Genomic DNA, 13,672 nt, shown 5'->3' with positions numbered 1-13,672 from the left:
CCACGTGTGTTAAGTGTGGTAAGAGACAGACTCAGACAGTGGAGTTATTTAAAGACAAGAGCGTCTCCGTTTCGCTGCCAGAGGCCTAGAGCGACACGTCGAGAACCATAAGCCTCTGGCCAAGGAGGACTTAACTTTAATTCTACACAATCATACATATGTACAGTTTTATACGCTTTAATTTCATACAAAAAAAGACAAGTCATTTACAGGTGGGTGGGCAGGGGACTGACCTATTGGAACTCAAAATAAATACGTCGACAGGAGTCGCGTGTGTGTGTGTGTGTGTGTGTGTGAGAGAGTGTGTGTGTGGCTCGTTAGCCGCCACCACCACCAGGAGCTGTGTGCTTAATCTCAACGAAGAGACGTCAGGTCGGTAAAATATCACACGTGGAAAAAGGCAGAACCCATTTTTTTGTGTTTGAAAATAGGTGAGAATATTCCCATGACTAATGCTGAACTACTAAAAAGGCTCGGAGCAAAAACAGTAACGTAGCAGTGTCATCCACTCCACACGCACGCACTCACACAGAAAGCATTGCATAACATAACAAACAGATACATCTATCAATAAGAGGCTTCACCATCATCTCATTGGCAAATAATAACTGGAGAATGAGAGCAAGAGTCTGGATATAGGGAATAATCCTTTTGTACATGAAACATGAGAAATGATGGGCAATGCAGGTGCTCACCTCATCAGAAACATAAACAGAACTTGTTGAGACGCTTGCCTCATGCCGTGGATACTCGCCTTTTCCAGGGAAATGTGATATTCGATCTTACCGATGTGACGTTGGCATAACGGAATATCTTGTGTAGAACTGTTAACATTTAATCGGGTGAAGACTTGTGCTGCACATACAGCTCTGTCTCCTCACCCTGTCCTTAGAATTTAGAGTCGGAAGACTGTTTTTTTCTTTCTATTACCGACTTGTAGTAATGCTTGTGAGAATTTTCTTTTCTTTACATGCTGATGAAATCAATAAAACGGACGGAAGGGACAAAGGTTAGTTCAGAAGTCAAGAGGAAGACAGGAGCTGCATAGAGGGGCTACTTTGGGTACAAACATTCTTCCACGAATTGTTTTCCTCTACGGAGGACCACTGGGACCACAACAAAAGTCTTGTTTAGACTCTTTTGTGGGTTGTTTTGGTCTCTGCAGCAAAAAATAAAATAAAAAACCCCCCATGCCTCTTGTGGCTGAAGAGGCAGACATCCGAGGGACAGGATGGAGGAGTAAGAAGTTAAGGTGTCCATGCGTTAATGACGAACGACAGACAACACCCCGAGCCCCCGGTTGATTCATCAGTTCACTTGTTTTTTCCACATATATATATATAAAATATCATCTCCTCTGTCGTACAGTCTCTGGAGGCTCGTGGGTCACCGGCTGATGTCTCGGTTGCCCTCCCAGGTCTTGCTGCCCGCCGCCTCGCCAGCGCCACTGCTCTCGAAGAAGGGGTGCTTGAGGGAGTCGGCCAGCACCAGCCTCTTCGAGGGCTCGTACTCCAACATGCTTTCGATGAGGTCGAAGAACTGGTGGTGCTCCTCCGCCTCCGACAGCAGATACCGCTGAGGACAGGACAGAGAGGTGAACAAGAGAGCAGAAAAATTGAGTGACTGTCAAAAGAGGAGCTGTCGCACAGAACAAAGACACTTTCTGTTCTTTCATTTTCACTTTTCAGCCTGGCTTATTATGGTAATTATTCCCTTTCATTCCTCCTCTTACCCGCAGAGGTTTGCAGTTCTCTCTGACATATTTCCCCGCCGACGAGCTCTCGTCCCAGTCCAGACGCCCACGGTAGAAATACTTCTGCTTTCTGAGAGGGCGAAGACACCAGCGTGAGCGGTGATCAACTGTGCGCATGTTTAATTTCATAATTTTGCTGTGTCTGCGTGTTGGTATGTCTCACCTCGTCTTACGAATCATCCTGGAGGGAACTGGTCCCAAGATTCTCTCCATCATGGCCAAATGCTCCCTGTTGTCGTGAGTCTGAAAGAAAGTACGAGGCAGAAAACCATGATTTAGCATCAAAGAAGAAAAGACAGAAAGTTTAGCACATTTGATCAAAAGAATGCTATTGTACCTGAAACAAGGTGAAGCCGAGGTAGTACTCAAACAGGATACACCCGATGCTCCACACATCACAGGGATGGCTCCAGCCCAGCTCTGAAGGTAAAGAAAAAAAAATCGTAAAATAAAATATGAAATATTCCAGCAGAACAAACTCAAAAATCTTTTCATCAGGAGGAATCGTGGTGGGGATGATTGTGCTCGTTGACTCGTCCACTGACGGGACGTACAGTAGCCTGTTTCTACAAGAAGTTCCAGGTTGTGCCGACCTCCCTGTTGAATATCTGGTTCTTCTTTTGACTAAATCTGTGGTGGACATAGATCGCACACCCGCCTTCCTCAGAGTCTTCCATGGGTTCATATCCAGCAGCTTAGTCACTCTCACCTAGTATAACCTCAGGGGAGCGGTAATGCCGAGTGGACACAATGGTGCTGTGGTGCTCGTGGTCAAACGTTGCACTGCCGAAGTCCACGACCCGCACCGCCGTGCTCTTAACCGTCCGCTCTTCTCGTTTCTGCGTGAAAAAGAAAAACACAGGCTTCTGTCACAATCAACGCGCTTAAACTTAAAACTTTCATACACCTTCTTGGGATTAGGTACAATTTCAAGCTGCATCAAGTGGGTATCTAATATTTATTCATAAGACCGTAAAATAGTTTTTCACCTATTCCCTTTTGCATTATTATGGTTCTTACCTTCTCTATGTTGAAGGACATCGTGAAGTCAGAGTTGACAAACAGGATGTTCTCAGGCTTCAGGTCTGTGTGCGTCAGCTTATTGTCATGGAGAACTGTGGAGAAAATGTCGCCGGTTCAGTCTTTGACATTTCACTGTAAATGGACTTCAAGCCACTTCACACAATCCATCGTCTAATGATCTCTAATTAAATCAAACAAAGCAACTGCTTATTAAACATTATCACATAAATAAAGACCACAAGAACAACATTTGGAATAATAAAAAGAACAAGCGTCAATAAAGACACTTACATTTGAAACATCAAACTGAACCACTTGGCCGAGATTATGATGCCATCATGTGGTTACAAGCTCTCTACTAAAAACAAGGGCTGCTTTTACTCGACTTCGGTGAATGAGGCTGTTTTTGTTTTTGTAAAATCAAAAAGCGAAGACATAAAAACTTACATTTCACAGCGAGACAGATCTGGTAGGCCATGTGTCGGACCTGACCGATCGAGTAGGGTAGGTAGTTGTTTTCCTTCAGGAAGTCGAAGGTGCTGAGAGCGAGCAGCTCAAAAGAGATGCACATGTGACCGTGGTAGTCGAACCAGTCGTACATCTGTACACACAGGCTGCAAGGTAAATAGAGGTAGCTTAGACACTTATACAGAAACTGTTTACCTTAGAGGGTTTGAAAATGTTCCTGCCTCACATTCACAAACACAGACAACAAGGTGCTTGTTTGCCACCAAGGAATAACCTTGGGATTCAATGTCTTTCCCAAGGACAATTGACTGAGCTGTCAATCCTGCAATTAGTGGACGACCCACTCTACCACCTGAGGCACAGATTTGTCTGTGATGTTGTGGATCATGTATTCCAACGGCTGAATCAAACATTTTTCAGCAAGCACAAGAGGTTCAGCAAGCACAACGTTTCTTGGTAAGTCTTGAAAGCCTCAGGCAAAGTGAGAGGCCTTTACCAAACCTGCTGACTTGAGCAAAACTACATTTGTCAGTGCGACTTGTTGTCAGTGCTGGTACATTTTTCCTAGTTGGAATTAGGAAACGGTGTGGGTTTTCAGCAGTGTTAGTTCATTTCATGCCAAAGTACAAAACTCACAATTTGTTATCTGGGTCTTTCTCGTTGATCTTCTCCAGTACATTGATCTCCAGACGAGCTGCTTCCTTGTACTTCTCCACATTTTTGATGATTTTCAGAGCAACGTGGGCTCCTCCCCTGTGAAAACACAAAAAAACTATTGTTACCAACTTTTCACTTCAAAAAGAAGATGCAGTTCCCAGAAAACCATGTGATGGTGAAAAGCCAGTGAAGTCTCTAAACTACATGTTGTACATATTATGTAGACAAAAGTCACCCCCTATATCATCTCCAATTGGGGAAAATAAGATCCTACAATTTGTAAGTGTCACTAACTGAAGGCAAAGACCATCAAAGAGGTCAATTATCTTCAATAATTATTGTAACCCAAAGTTGAAGAACACAGTTTCCACAGTGGCCCACAATCACACCATGTAAACTGCACCATGTAATCAGCAAAGGGAGCAGAAATAACCTGACGAAAATCTGATGGAGCAGTTTTTTTAACATGAACAGCCGCTGACTAGAAACAGTAAATCACCATGGTGAATGTGGATGATAAATAATATGATCCCAGTCTCACGTAGCTTAAGTCTAACTGACACGCTAGACAAAAAAACATTGGTTTCTTAGGAGGAGTAAAAAGGGTTCCCCACTGGGGGGGTCTTGGAAGTTGGACCCTGGAGATTTTCAGCTTTAACTGGCTCTCTCGCGCGCACACACGCGCGCACACACGCACACACACACACACACACACACACACACACACACACACACACACACACACACACACACACACACACACACACACACACACACACACACACACACACACACACACACACACACACACACACACACACACACACACACACACACACACACACACCTGCGATGGTCAATGCACTGCATCACCCTCCCGAAGGTGCCTTCACCCAGAGTGCTGACGATCTCGTCTGCAACACGACACAGAGAGAAGAGGGGGAGAAAGGGGAGAGCAGGGACAGAGAGAGCAGGGGCGTTAGACATGTAGACTCGGGCAGAAACACATAATGCAAAAGTGTAGACCGGCGTTTCCATGCTAGCGCCCGTCCCCCTTTTTCAAACGGCCGCCTATTCAATCTGGCAGGCTCCCAACACCTTGAGGTAACCTACGATAATCGGATGCATTGCTCTACAGTAAGGGAGCAAATGTAAAGCGCTCTCCCTTCCTCTGATGACCAATTTGTAGCCATCGAAAAATGAGGTCACATCCCTTACAAGATGTGCTTGTCTTTGTCCAAAAGGACATTGTGTGTGTGTGTGTGTGTGTGTGTGTAAAACTGGAGAAATTATTTGTATTTCCACTAATCAATGCATGATCCTGCAAATAACTACGGTGTTAGTATAAATGTACTGTCTATATGTGCACTGGTTATCTGTAAAAAAGACTAAACAGGTGATGTGGGTGTTAGATGTCGCCTAAAAGGAAAAAGTAACAAAATGCTGAAACTCTCAGTGGAAAATAGCTACCTGAAGTTATAGATTTAGGTTTTAATCTAAAACACATGAAAAGCAAACAGCTGCAAATAGGATTCTATGTTTAGGCAAATCAAGTAGCCTGTGAAACACAGAAAATGCTCCACAGCTTGAAATCCTAAAACAAAAGAAGGGGGAAAGTATCTAACGTCCCTCCTTATATCTTCAACATTCCTGCAATCCACCCTGCTATTTCAGCTATTAGAGCGAAGAGCATTCTAGCAAGGCATCACCATCAGGCACTCCCATGTCATGTAATTGCTCTATGCTTAATACTCATATGGAGAAGGGTTACGATAGAGTAGTGGCAGTGAGTACATCTCTCTTGCAGGACGTCCCCACTCCGACAGATCAGGTGCCCTTCCTCGTCGTCCCTCACACTCAGTGCCCGCGTCCGGCTGTTGCTCCGCTGTTTTCACACCCAGACCGCCATCAACAGGTCACGACACGACCAAGGGGAACAGGGGGGGGGGGGGTTTCAGGGACAGCCGCAGCCATGGCATCGGGCGGCACAGGCAGACGAGGAGGGAAGAGGAGGGTGGTGTTGGTGGTAGTTGGTGAAGTTGTGGTTGTAGGTGCGTTTGGTGGTCATGGGGCGATTCACGCATGACACCGCGTGAAGGAAATATATAACGATAGGGATATAGTGCAAGGGAACAAGTCAAAGATCACATCCTTTGCTCCTCACCCCCCTCTATTTTTTAAACCACAGCTGCTCACACAAAAGGAAGCAAGTGGCATATCCATTCATCAACGCAGAAACCCAATAAGACAGTAAAATAACTTATTCAGAACTTATAAGGCTGACTTCACATCAAACGAGATGGAAAATAAAAAGAGAGGACCATATGTAAGCAAGCAGGAAACTTAAAAAGATATTTATCCTACACCTTAGTCAACCCCTTGCTCACTTAAATGTTTTCAACCTGATAAACAGGTGTGGTCAAACATAGCCCACGAAAAAACAGCATTTTAATCAATCTAGGACATTTTGAATGTCATTCAACTCTAATAAAAATCTACTTTCATATTTTAAATTGAATTGAGCGTTGTGTTTGGTAGAACATTTTCACTTTTTTTCAGCCTATCTGCACTTAAATTAACACGTGGCCAATCAACTGATACCACGGGCATTTCACCCTTTTCTAATACAACTTCTAAATCCAGTTTTATGAAAAGGTCGGGCCCCCGATTCAGGATGACGTGTCGTGATGCATACAGTCGAGATGTGGGCGTGGCTCTGAAGAGCAGCAGGAATTAGTGGTTGCTCGTTAATAAACTGATGAAAAAGGTGTTTGCATAAAAATGAAAATGCTCTGCCAAAAAGAAATGCCAATTTGAGCAAAACCCACTTAAAGGAAAAAAAAGTACAACAGAAAATCAAACAAAAAAATCCCTCTGACAGAACAAAAAACAAATCATAAAGATTGTACTACTTACCAATTCCATGAGCTGCGGAGAAGAAATGGTTAGGGAAAGAGAGACAGAAAGAGCTGAGCGAAGGAGACAAGAGGAGGTGGAAAGAGAGAGGATGAGGAGAGTTAAGACACAATCTCAGGGCTGGCTGTACTCACCGAGGAGGAATGGCTATAGGACCTGGTTCTACGCCGCCTTCGTTTGTGCTTACGCCTGCTGCCTTTCCGTCTGTACGACTCGTCCCGCTCGCGCTCCCTCTCGCGGCCGCGCCGGTAGTCGTACATAGTTGGGGAGAAGTTGCGCGGATAGTAACTTTCCGCCGCTCCGTGTGGCTCCCGTTCTCTGTCGCGGTCCCGTTCGCAGTATCTTCTGTCGAATGGTCGGTGCTCCGTTGAGCGATTGTCGAAACTACGACTGAAACAGAGGACACGAGAGAGAGGTCACACACCAACCAAAGCTATGATATGGAAGATATAAGATATGAATAAAAATACATTTTCAGCATAACCAACAAAAACAAATCTCACTATGAACATAAACATACCTCCTTGAGCGTACATAACTTCCTTCCTGCCGGTGTCCCCGCCCCCTTCTGTCTCGGTCTCTCTCTCTGTCGCTGCTGGAGGAGAACGTCGGTGATCTTCTGTGCCGCTGTCTCCGCCCCCTGTCTCTGTCTCTGTCTCTGAAGCGATCCTGGAAGCTGCTCCGACTGTCTCTGTCCGAAGACGAGTACCGTCTTGTGTGAGGCATCTGGCGGATTGTTAGACGGGACAAACAAAGCATTGATCGGAGTTTTAAAAGAAAGAAAATGGACGACTAAAACGGTCTTTAAAGTTAAAGACGCGATAACCAGAGGGAGAAAGTTCAGTCACATATTTGCAGATCCTGTACCTTACAGGTAATCCTGTGAAGAGCTTAGTCTTTGACAAATATTCATATCAGTAGTTGCCAGACTGGGATTTAGAGTCAAAAACAAACAAATCGAAACCCCAAACCATATTTAACTGCATGTCACCGTGTACATATTAGATCAAATGGCAACAGTTCAGTGGTAAGAGACTGTGGTTGAGTTGGAGGCCTATCCTACGTTTGAACACAAGCAAAGCCAGAGAAACACACACTGCAACTTAAAACGTCTGCACCAGGAGCACACACACGGTCACGAAACATGTGCACGGACAACTGTTGGAGAGGACCAGGGGGAAGAGCACTGATGATCATAAAAACATTTGACGATCGCATGGAAGTAGTCACAACACAAGTGGTTGGCGCAAATAACACGGAGGCAGAGGAGCTTCGTGTAAACAGCGGGGTCGTTGCAACAGTTCGCGCTTTAACGAAACAAGATTCGCACCATAACAATTTTCTAAGCTATTTATAGAAGCGACGGAAGCGTTTTACCTTGAAATGCGACGCAGACATCGCGCTGGTAACAGCGTCGCGTACGTACGTTGATGATGTTGTTGTTGTTGTTGTTGTTGTTGTTGTTTTAACTAACAACTATAAACGAATACTGTCGCCGCTTTCGAACAACAAAGTGTCCACATCGAATATGGATTTACAGTCGAAACAACTCGCCGAACAAGCGACGTGCTGGCCGTTAGCATGCTCCGCTAGCAGCGACATTGGCGAATGTAAATAATTTGACCGCCATCTTAGCTTTAGCTACGTAGCCGAAACAAGCTAGCAGCTAGCGGCTAGCGGCCGCCGTGCTAACCGTTCCGCTCGCGGAGTGCGGGGCTCGTTTAACTGCACCGACGAGCCTCGCGGGCGGTGTGTCTGTGTGGGGGGGGGTGGGGGTTGTGGGTTTTTACCGTTTTGGCAGCGAGACCTGTGCGTTTGTCCCACAAGAAATCCGTGGTGACGTCCCCAGTGTCCTCTTTGATCCTCTTGCTACGAGCCCGGTCGTCGGAAGAAGCCGCGCTGTTCGCTAGCAGGCTCGGCCGGCGCTTCTCCGTGTGCTCGGTCGGTTCAGCTCGGTCTGGTCCCGACTGGCGGCGAGTGACGCCTCCCTGCGCCCAGTCCGTGTTGACGAGGCGGCTTGGTTTTATATACATATATATGTATCAAGTCAAACTTATAGATTGCCACATGTTGTAAAAATATTTATATTTATTTATTGTAATGATTTCTGAATATTATTTAGTGTAACTAGGTTTCCATAAAATTGTTTTGTTTATTTTAATTTTTAAATATTGATTTAGACTATTGTTTTTTTTGTTATAACTGTCTCATGATATTGTTTTACCGTGTCAAACTTTAATGTTGATTCTCAACTTTTTTTCTCTTTCTTTCCCCCTTCATTATTGTTGGCTTATCTCACAATGTTGCTGGGATGGAAATTCCTATAATAAAGACCAAAATCATCAAGCAAAGTATCAGACTGGTGCTTTTTACCGTAAATAAATAAATATATATAGAGAAGACTAACTCTTAAACAATAGTAACCAGTGTCCTTGCTCATTCACTATACAGAAACCTTGAATTTTTTTTGCTATACATAAATATGCAAAGGTGGCAGCATGAAAGAATTGTGCTTAAAAGGTTGATCAGATTAATGGCGTGGTTGAAGAGTCAACAGTTGATTGGCAGAAAATTAATTAAAAACTAATTTTAATTATTCATTAATCTTTTAAATAAAAAAAACCCAACAAGTTCACTGGCACCACTTTTCTATGAAAGTAAACTCGAAATTCAAGGAGAAAAATTTAATTAAATCGAGAATGGGCTTCTGGTGATAATAAAGATTTCGCTATTGTATCATATTTTAACCACAAAAGATAAAGATTTTCTGTCAGTTGACACGGGAAAAAATGCAAGCAATTTGATGAATCTGCCAAATGTGTGATGAATCAATTATGCAGACAGAAAAAGAGAAGCATAAAGCTGCAGACTCCAACAACATTTTCACTAAGGGACTTGAGTAAGTAAATTTTTTTTAATTCTTTCATAACTTTAATTTACCGTGATTTATGTCGAACTACTTCATTTTCTTCAAAATAGAATTCCACAGTTTGTAGTTTTGTTTTAGCTGAACTCAACAGTTTTGAGTTAAAAAGGGACAATCCTTTTTTTTTTCATTTAAGTGCACAAAAACATATAATAAATACAAAGATGCTTATGAACAAATTATTCAAGTGGATTCAAGATAGTTGGACAGTTTTGGGGTTCTCCAGCCAGGCAGAACCTCCATTAGCACCTGCGAGTCTCATCTCTGATCCCAGTCAAGCCCACACGAACATCGCTGGGCTGTGAAGGGCTATTTGGCTCTGAATTTGGCAATTCTAAGGTACACAGGAGAGAGACATACATGAGACAAATAAGATTCTGGGAGTAACCCAAATAACTGCATATTTTGTTTTTGAAAATAAGTTAATTTACAGTTGCCTGAGGTAGGTGAATTCTTCTGACCCGCCGCCTTTTTCAACTCCATCTGCTGCTTCATAATAATTACGCGTTCCAAGCGAGAGGAGCCTCGGTAGAGCCACTCCCTATGTTGATCATCCTGAGCATGACAACACATCAGAAATGTAAGTGACACAATTACAAGTAAATACAACACGATAAAAAAAAAAGACAAATCCAGCTGAAAATACTTAAAGGGTGATTTTAAATGTACTCACCTGAAAAATGACCTGTACCAAGCTGCAGTCGATCTCCAGCACTGTACACTCCTGCTGGAAGCCATTATATTCTGCATTAATTACCTTTCCCTCCAGGAACTGGGTCAGGGGCTGGAAAGGCCAACTTTTCATGTACTCCTTCATGAAATTCCTGTGGGTGTCGTCTACAATATCGTCCAAAGGGTCCGCCACTGTCACAGAAAGAGGAAACAAAGTCTGTTGTCAGGGTAGCCTGCTCAAAATACATTAATTTGTGTCACAATATTCACCGTCCCACTGCAAGGACAGTATACTGCTGAATGTACAGGACGAATTTTACTGCTAAAGTTTACCGCTCCTGGATACATAAACCACGACAGCAGACAGAATAATAAAGTGAATATTAAAAAAGAAATTCATTCACAATTGAAAACATATTTTTGCTTCAAAGTGGACTCTGACACTCACATGGTCTGCAGACCAGGCGGATAGAATATAAGGTGACGTACACCGGAGTTTGGTCATCAATGAAGACCAGGAACCTGGAAAATGGGAAAGAGCCAATGAATAGCTTGACAAAATGGCAAAATTGATCATAAAAGTTATTCGTTAACAACACACACACACCTATGTTGGTTTTTCTTGCAGGCGAGCTCTGCCAGGACAGCAGGGCAGAAGTGCCGCTGCTCAGCGTCACACTTGACCACCACACGAGCCCCGACAAACAGATGCTCAACATTCGGCGAGGTGACGAAGGCGATGTGGTGGCCGGACACGAGGCTCTTCTTCTTCCCTTCGAAATTAACTTTGTATTTCAACCTACCATCTTCTGCAAAGAAAAAATATATTGTGGGGGGTTGAGTAAAGTCCAGAACTATTGATAGTCAATTCCACAGATGTAGACTTGAATTCTTACCCTTTGATAGTATTTCCATGATTTTCCCCCGTTGCCAGCTCATGGCCCTCCTCCTAGCCAGGACAGTCATGTTCATACTGACCTCCCCTTGTGGCACCCTGGGAGGGTCCTCTGTGGCTTGGCTAGGGGCTTGGCTTGAAGCTGATATTATGCACAAAGAAGCTTCTCCTGGTAGAATAAAATGGAGCACAACATGTTGAGTGATGAACTTGAGGAGAATAAATGTCTTTGCCGCTGCGTACATGCTTCTTTATAAATGTAAAGAAGTGACGCTTCTCTTAATAAGTGATGTCTAAATTCCCACAAACACAGATAACCATCGTGTGGGAAGTTGATTAATTGAGATTGGTCCAATGAGAGGAAGCCATGTCCCAATTTAGGTTCCGAAAACATTTTGTCTCATATCTTCAAAAATCAATTTTTTTCCGGATTTCATCTGAAAACAGATGCATAATAACATGTATGGAAATCAGGCGGCCCAGCAAATGACAGTATTGGTTAGCAGACTAGATACAATGGTGACTGCTCATGATTCCTTTCAAAATCAGAAGAGAAGTAAAGCAGAGGATCTCCACTACTTTGCTTTGCATCAGCAGAAAGATGAACCAGAAAAACATTTATTTTTTCCATTAAAGAAGCAATATCAAAGCAATGAAGGATTATTTCTAGGATCAGCTTTTAAGTAAGCATTCATGTTGTTGTATGGTGTGTTGTCTATGGACGTTACCTTTGGTGTTTGCAGGCGGTTTCAATGTTTTTGTTGAATTTTCCTCAGCTTCAGTAGGTTTCCCAGCTAGCGGTGCGGATGTTTGTGCTGCACTGCTCTTAGGGTCAGTATTAATGGTGGCCAGGTGTGTTTCATGACCGCTGGAAACTTTTTCTTTCAACTTTTGATGCATTTTTCTCCTCTTTTTCGGCCCAGAATTAAGACTTGTGACAGAAAAGTCAGAATTTCTCGGGTCATCAACTGGTTCCCACTGCTGGTCACAATCTGAATCGCCAAAGACTTCCCCTTCACTGTAGTTTGGAGGTGTTAGTGGACACAGAGCACTGATCCTCCATTCAGGCAGTCTGGTCAAGACCACCACTGGTCTCTTCATTAAACTTTTTTTTGGATTATGTCTATTCAGATTCTCACTGTCCGGTCTCTTTGGTACCAGAGTAGTACGGCTGTTAGCAGCTGGAGAAAAGCGTACTTGAGTCTCGGAGTGAGTAGACTCACATGGGGATGGAGGTAGATGTCCTACAAACAAAAAAAGCACAGTCAGTTTGCCTGGTTATCAATGGACACAGATATACCAGGAGTACATTTACAAATGATGGGCATCTCACCACAGCCACTGCTTTTATCATCGTCATCAGAGTCTGTGTCTCTGTACTCCAATCCCAGCAAAGAGTATTGTTTCTTCACGATCACTTCACACGCTGCCACAGACCTGAAAGACATCAACAACAAAGAGAACACGAATCAAGACTTCTCTGTATCTGAAGGACAGTTGTATGTCAAGTACAGAGAAGGTAACAGTACTAGACACTGACATTTTTTCAATACAAATACATTACAACACTCACTCGCAGAGCTTCAGGAGTCTGGCGGCCTGCTTCTCTCTCCGTTCCAGCAGCAACTGCAGCGCGTTGCCTTTCTTCAGCACATCTGGGCAGATGAGACAACTGTTCTTCACCTTCGCTCTGATCCACCTCTGGAGCTCCTCTTTGCTCATCTCCATCTCATCCCCCTCCATTCTCGCTGCAACACACACAAGGTTTCCAATCACGTGTCAGATGTGAGGTGAACAGCAGCGTTGGAGTTGAGGGGCTGACACATGTCAGCTGGGATTAGCGCCACTGGAATTGATTTGAGTCAGTGATCATGTGACAGTGTGGATCCTCAACATCATTAATGTGGTTTCTAAAGCTTCGGTGACAACCTGCCCAGGATATATCATCACCAGATGATTTGAAACTGCTTACATTATATTTGTATAAAGTACAAACCCCGGTGGCAGCAGACAGAAATGAGCACACACACGTTCTTTTTGGCTACACTGACAGACTGGGACCGTCTCATCCAGATCTAGCTCCGGATGTTGGCGGGGGAAGAATATCTGGGATACACATACCGAAATGTATCACTTCATCCTCCTCAACCACGACGTTTATGTAATGAAAGAAGTTTGGACATATATTTGTGGTTCAAATCGTTCAAGTACCTCCGAAACTTCATATGTCTTACTTACGGTTGGACTTGTTTTCAAACGTGGCGTCTTCCTTGCCTCTTGCAACTGTTGCGCCGAGACGTCACCGTCAGACTCACTGCTGCCCCCTGTGTCTGCACAGACAACCAACAACTTCTATAAATAC

The 13,672-nt window shown here is 43.8% G+C and overlaps 2 protein-coding genes across 7 annotated transcripts; both read right to left on the bottom strand.

Moving 5' to 3' along the window:
* Positions 1–44: 44 nt before the first annotated feature.
* clk2a (CDC-like kinase 2a) lies at positions 45–8,963 on the bottom strand. Of its 2 annotated transcripts, XM_035620462.2 has the most exons (13): positions 8,608–8,963; positions 7,338–7,543; positions 6,952–7,207; positions 5,696–5,786; positions 4,749–4,815; positions 3,881–3,997; positions 3,224–3,390; positions 2,774–2,868; positions 2,463–2,592; positions 2,091–2,173; positions 1,917–1,996; positions 1,733–1,823; positions 45–1,575 (listed from the first exon to the last, which is right to left on the bottom strand). In XM_035620462.2, the coding sequence occupies exons 1-13, from the start codon at positions 8,848–8,850 to the stop codon at positions 1,387–1,389; spliced, it is 1,815 nt and encodes a 604-aa protein (XP_035476355.2). In that variant the 5' UTR covers positions 8,851–8,963; the 3' UTR covers positions 45–1,386. The 2 variants fall into 2 exon arrangements, with proteins under 2 accessions (XP_035476355.2, XP_035476357.2); XM_035620464.2 differs by lacking the exons at positions 5,696–5,786; positions 7,338–7,543; positions 8,608–8,963 and having other exon boundaries at positions 6,952–7,091.
* A 746-nt stretch (positions 8,964–9,709) lies between these two features.
* Positions 9,710–13,642, bottom strand: setdb1a (SET domain bifurcated histone lysine methyltransferase 1a). Of its 5 annotated transcripts, none has more exons than XM_035620466.2 (10): positions 13,549–13,642; positions 12,884–13,058; positions 12,644–12,747; positions 12,039–12,554; positions 11,312–11,479; positions 11,023–11,224; positions 10,864–10,937; positions 10,417–10,607; positions 10,175–10,298; positions 9,710–10,077 (listed from the first exon to the last, which is right to left on the bottom strand). In XM_035620466.2, coding segments are annotated over exons 2-10 (1,551 nt in total). In that variant the 5' UTR covers positions 13,054–13,058; positions 13,549–13,642; the 3' UTR covers positions 9,710–10,075. The 5 variants fall into 5 exon arrangements, with proteins under 5 accessions (XP_035476359.2, XP_035476360.2, XP_035476363.2 ...); XM_035620467.2 differs by having other exon boundaries at positions 13,522–13,632; XM_035620470.2 differs by having other exon boundaries at positions 13,545–13,632.
* Positions 13,643–13,672: the final 30 nt, after the last annotated feature.

Source organism: Scophthalmus maximus, chromosome 22, assembly GCF_022379125.1.
Source record: "Scophthalmus maximus strain ysfricsl-2021 chromosome 22, ASM2237912v1, whole genome shotgun sequence".
NCBI classification, from domain to species: domain Eukaryota; kingdom Metazoa; phylum Chordata; class Actinopteri; order Pleuronectiformes; family Scophthalmidae; genus Scophthalmus; species Scophthalmus maximus.
This window is presented reverse-complemented; position numbering and strand designations above follow the sequence as displayed.

Coding starts and splice junctions, on each gene's coding strand:
- setdb1a (XM_035620465.2), bottom strand. CDS start 13,379: ATGAGACGGTCCCAGTCTGTCAGTGTAGCCAAAAAGAACGTGTGTGTG. Junction 13,059..13,306: donor TTCTGTCTGCTGCCACCGGG/GTTTGTACTTTA, acceptor TGTGTGTTGCAG/CGAGAATGGAGGGGGATGAG. Junction 10,938..11,022: donor TGCAAGAAAAACCAACATAG/GTGTGTGTGTGT, acceptor CCCATTTTCCAG/GTTCCTGGTCTTCATTGATG.
- clk2a (XM_035620462.2), bottom strand. CDS start 8,850: ATGTATATAAAACCAAGCCGCCTCGTCAACACGGACTGGGCGCAGGGA. Junction 1,997..2,090: donor TCGGCTTCACCTTGTTTCAG/GTACAATAGCAT, acceptor ACTTTCTTTCAG/ACTCACGACAACAGGGAGCA. Junction 1,824..1,916: donor AGGATGATTCGTAAGACGAG/GTGAGACATACC, acceptor TCGCCCTCTCAG/AAAGCAGAAGTATTTCTACC.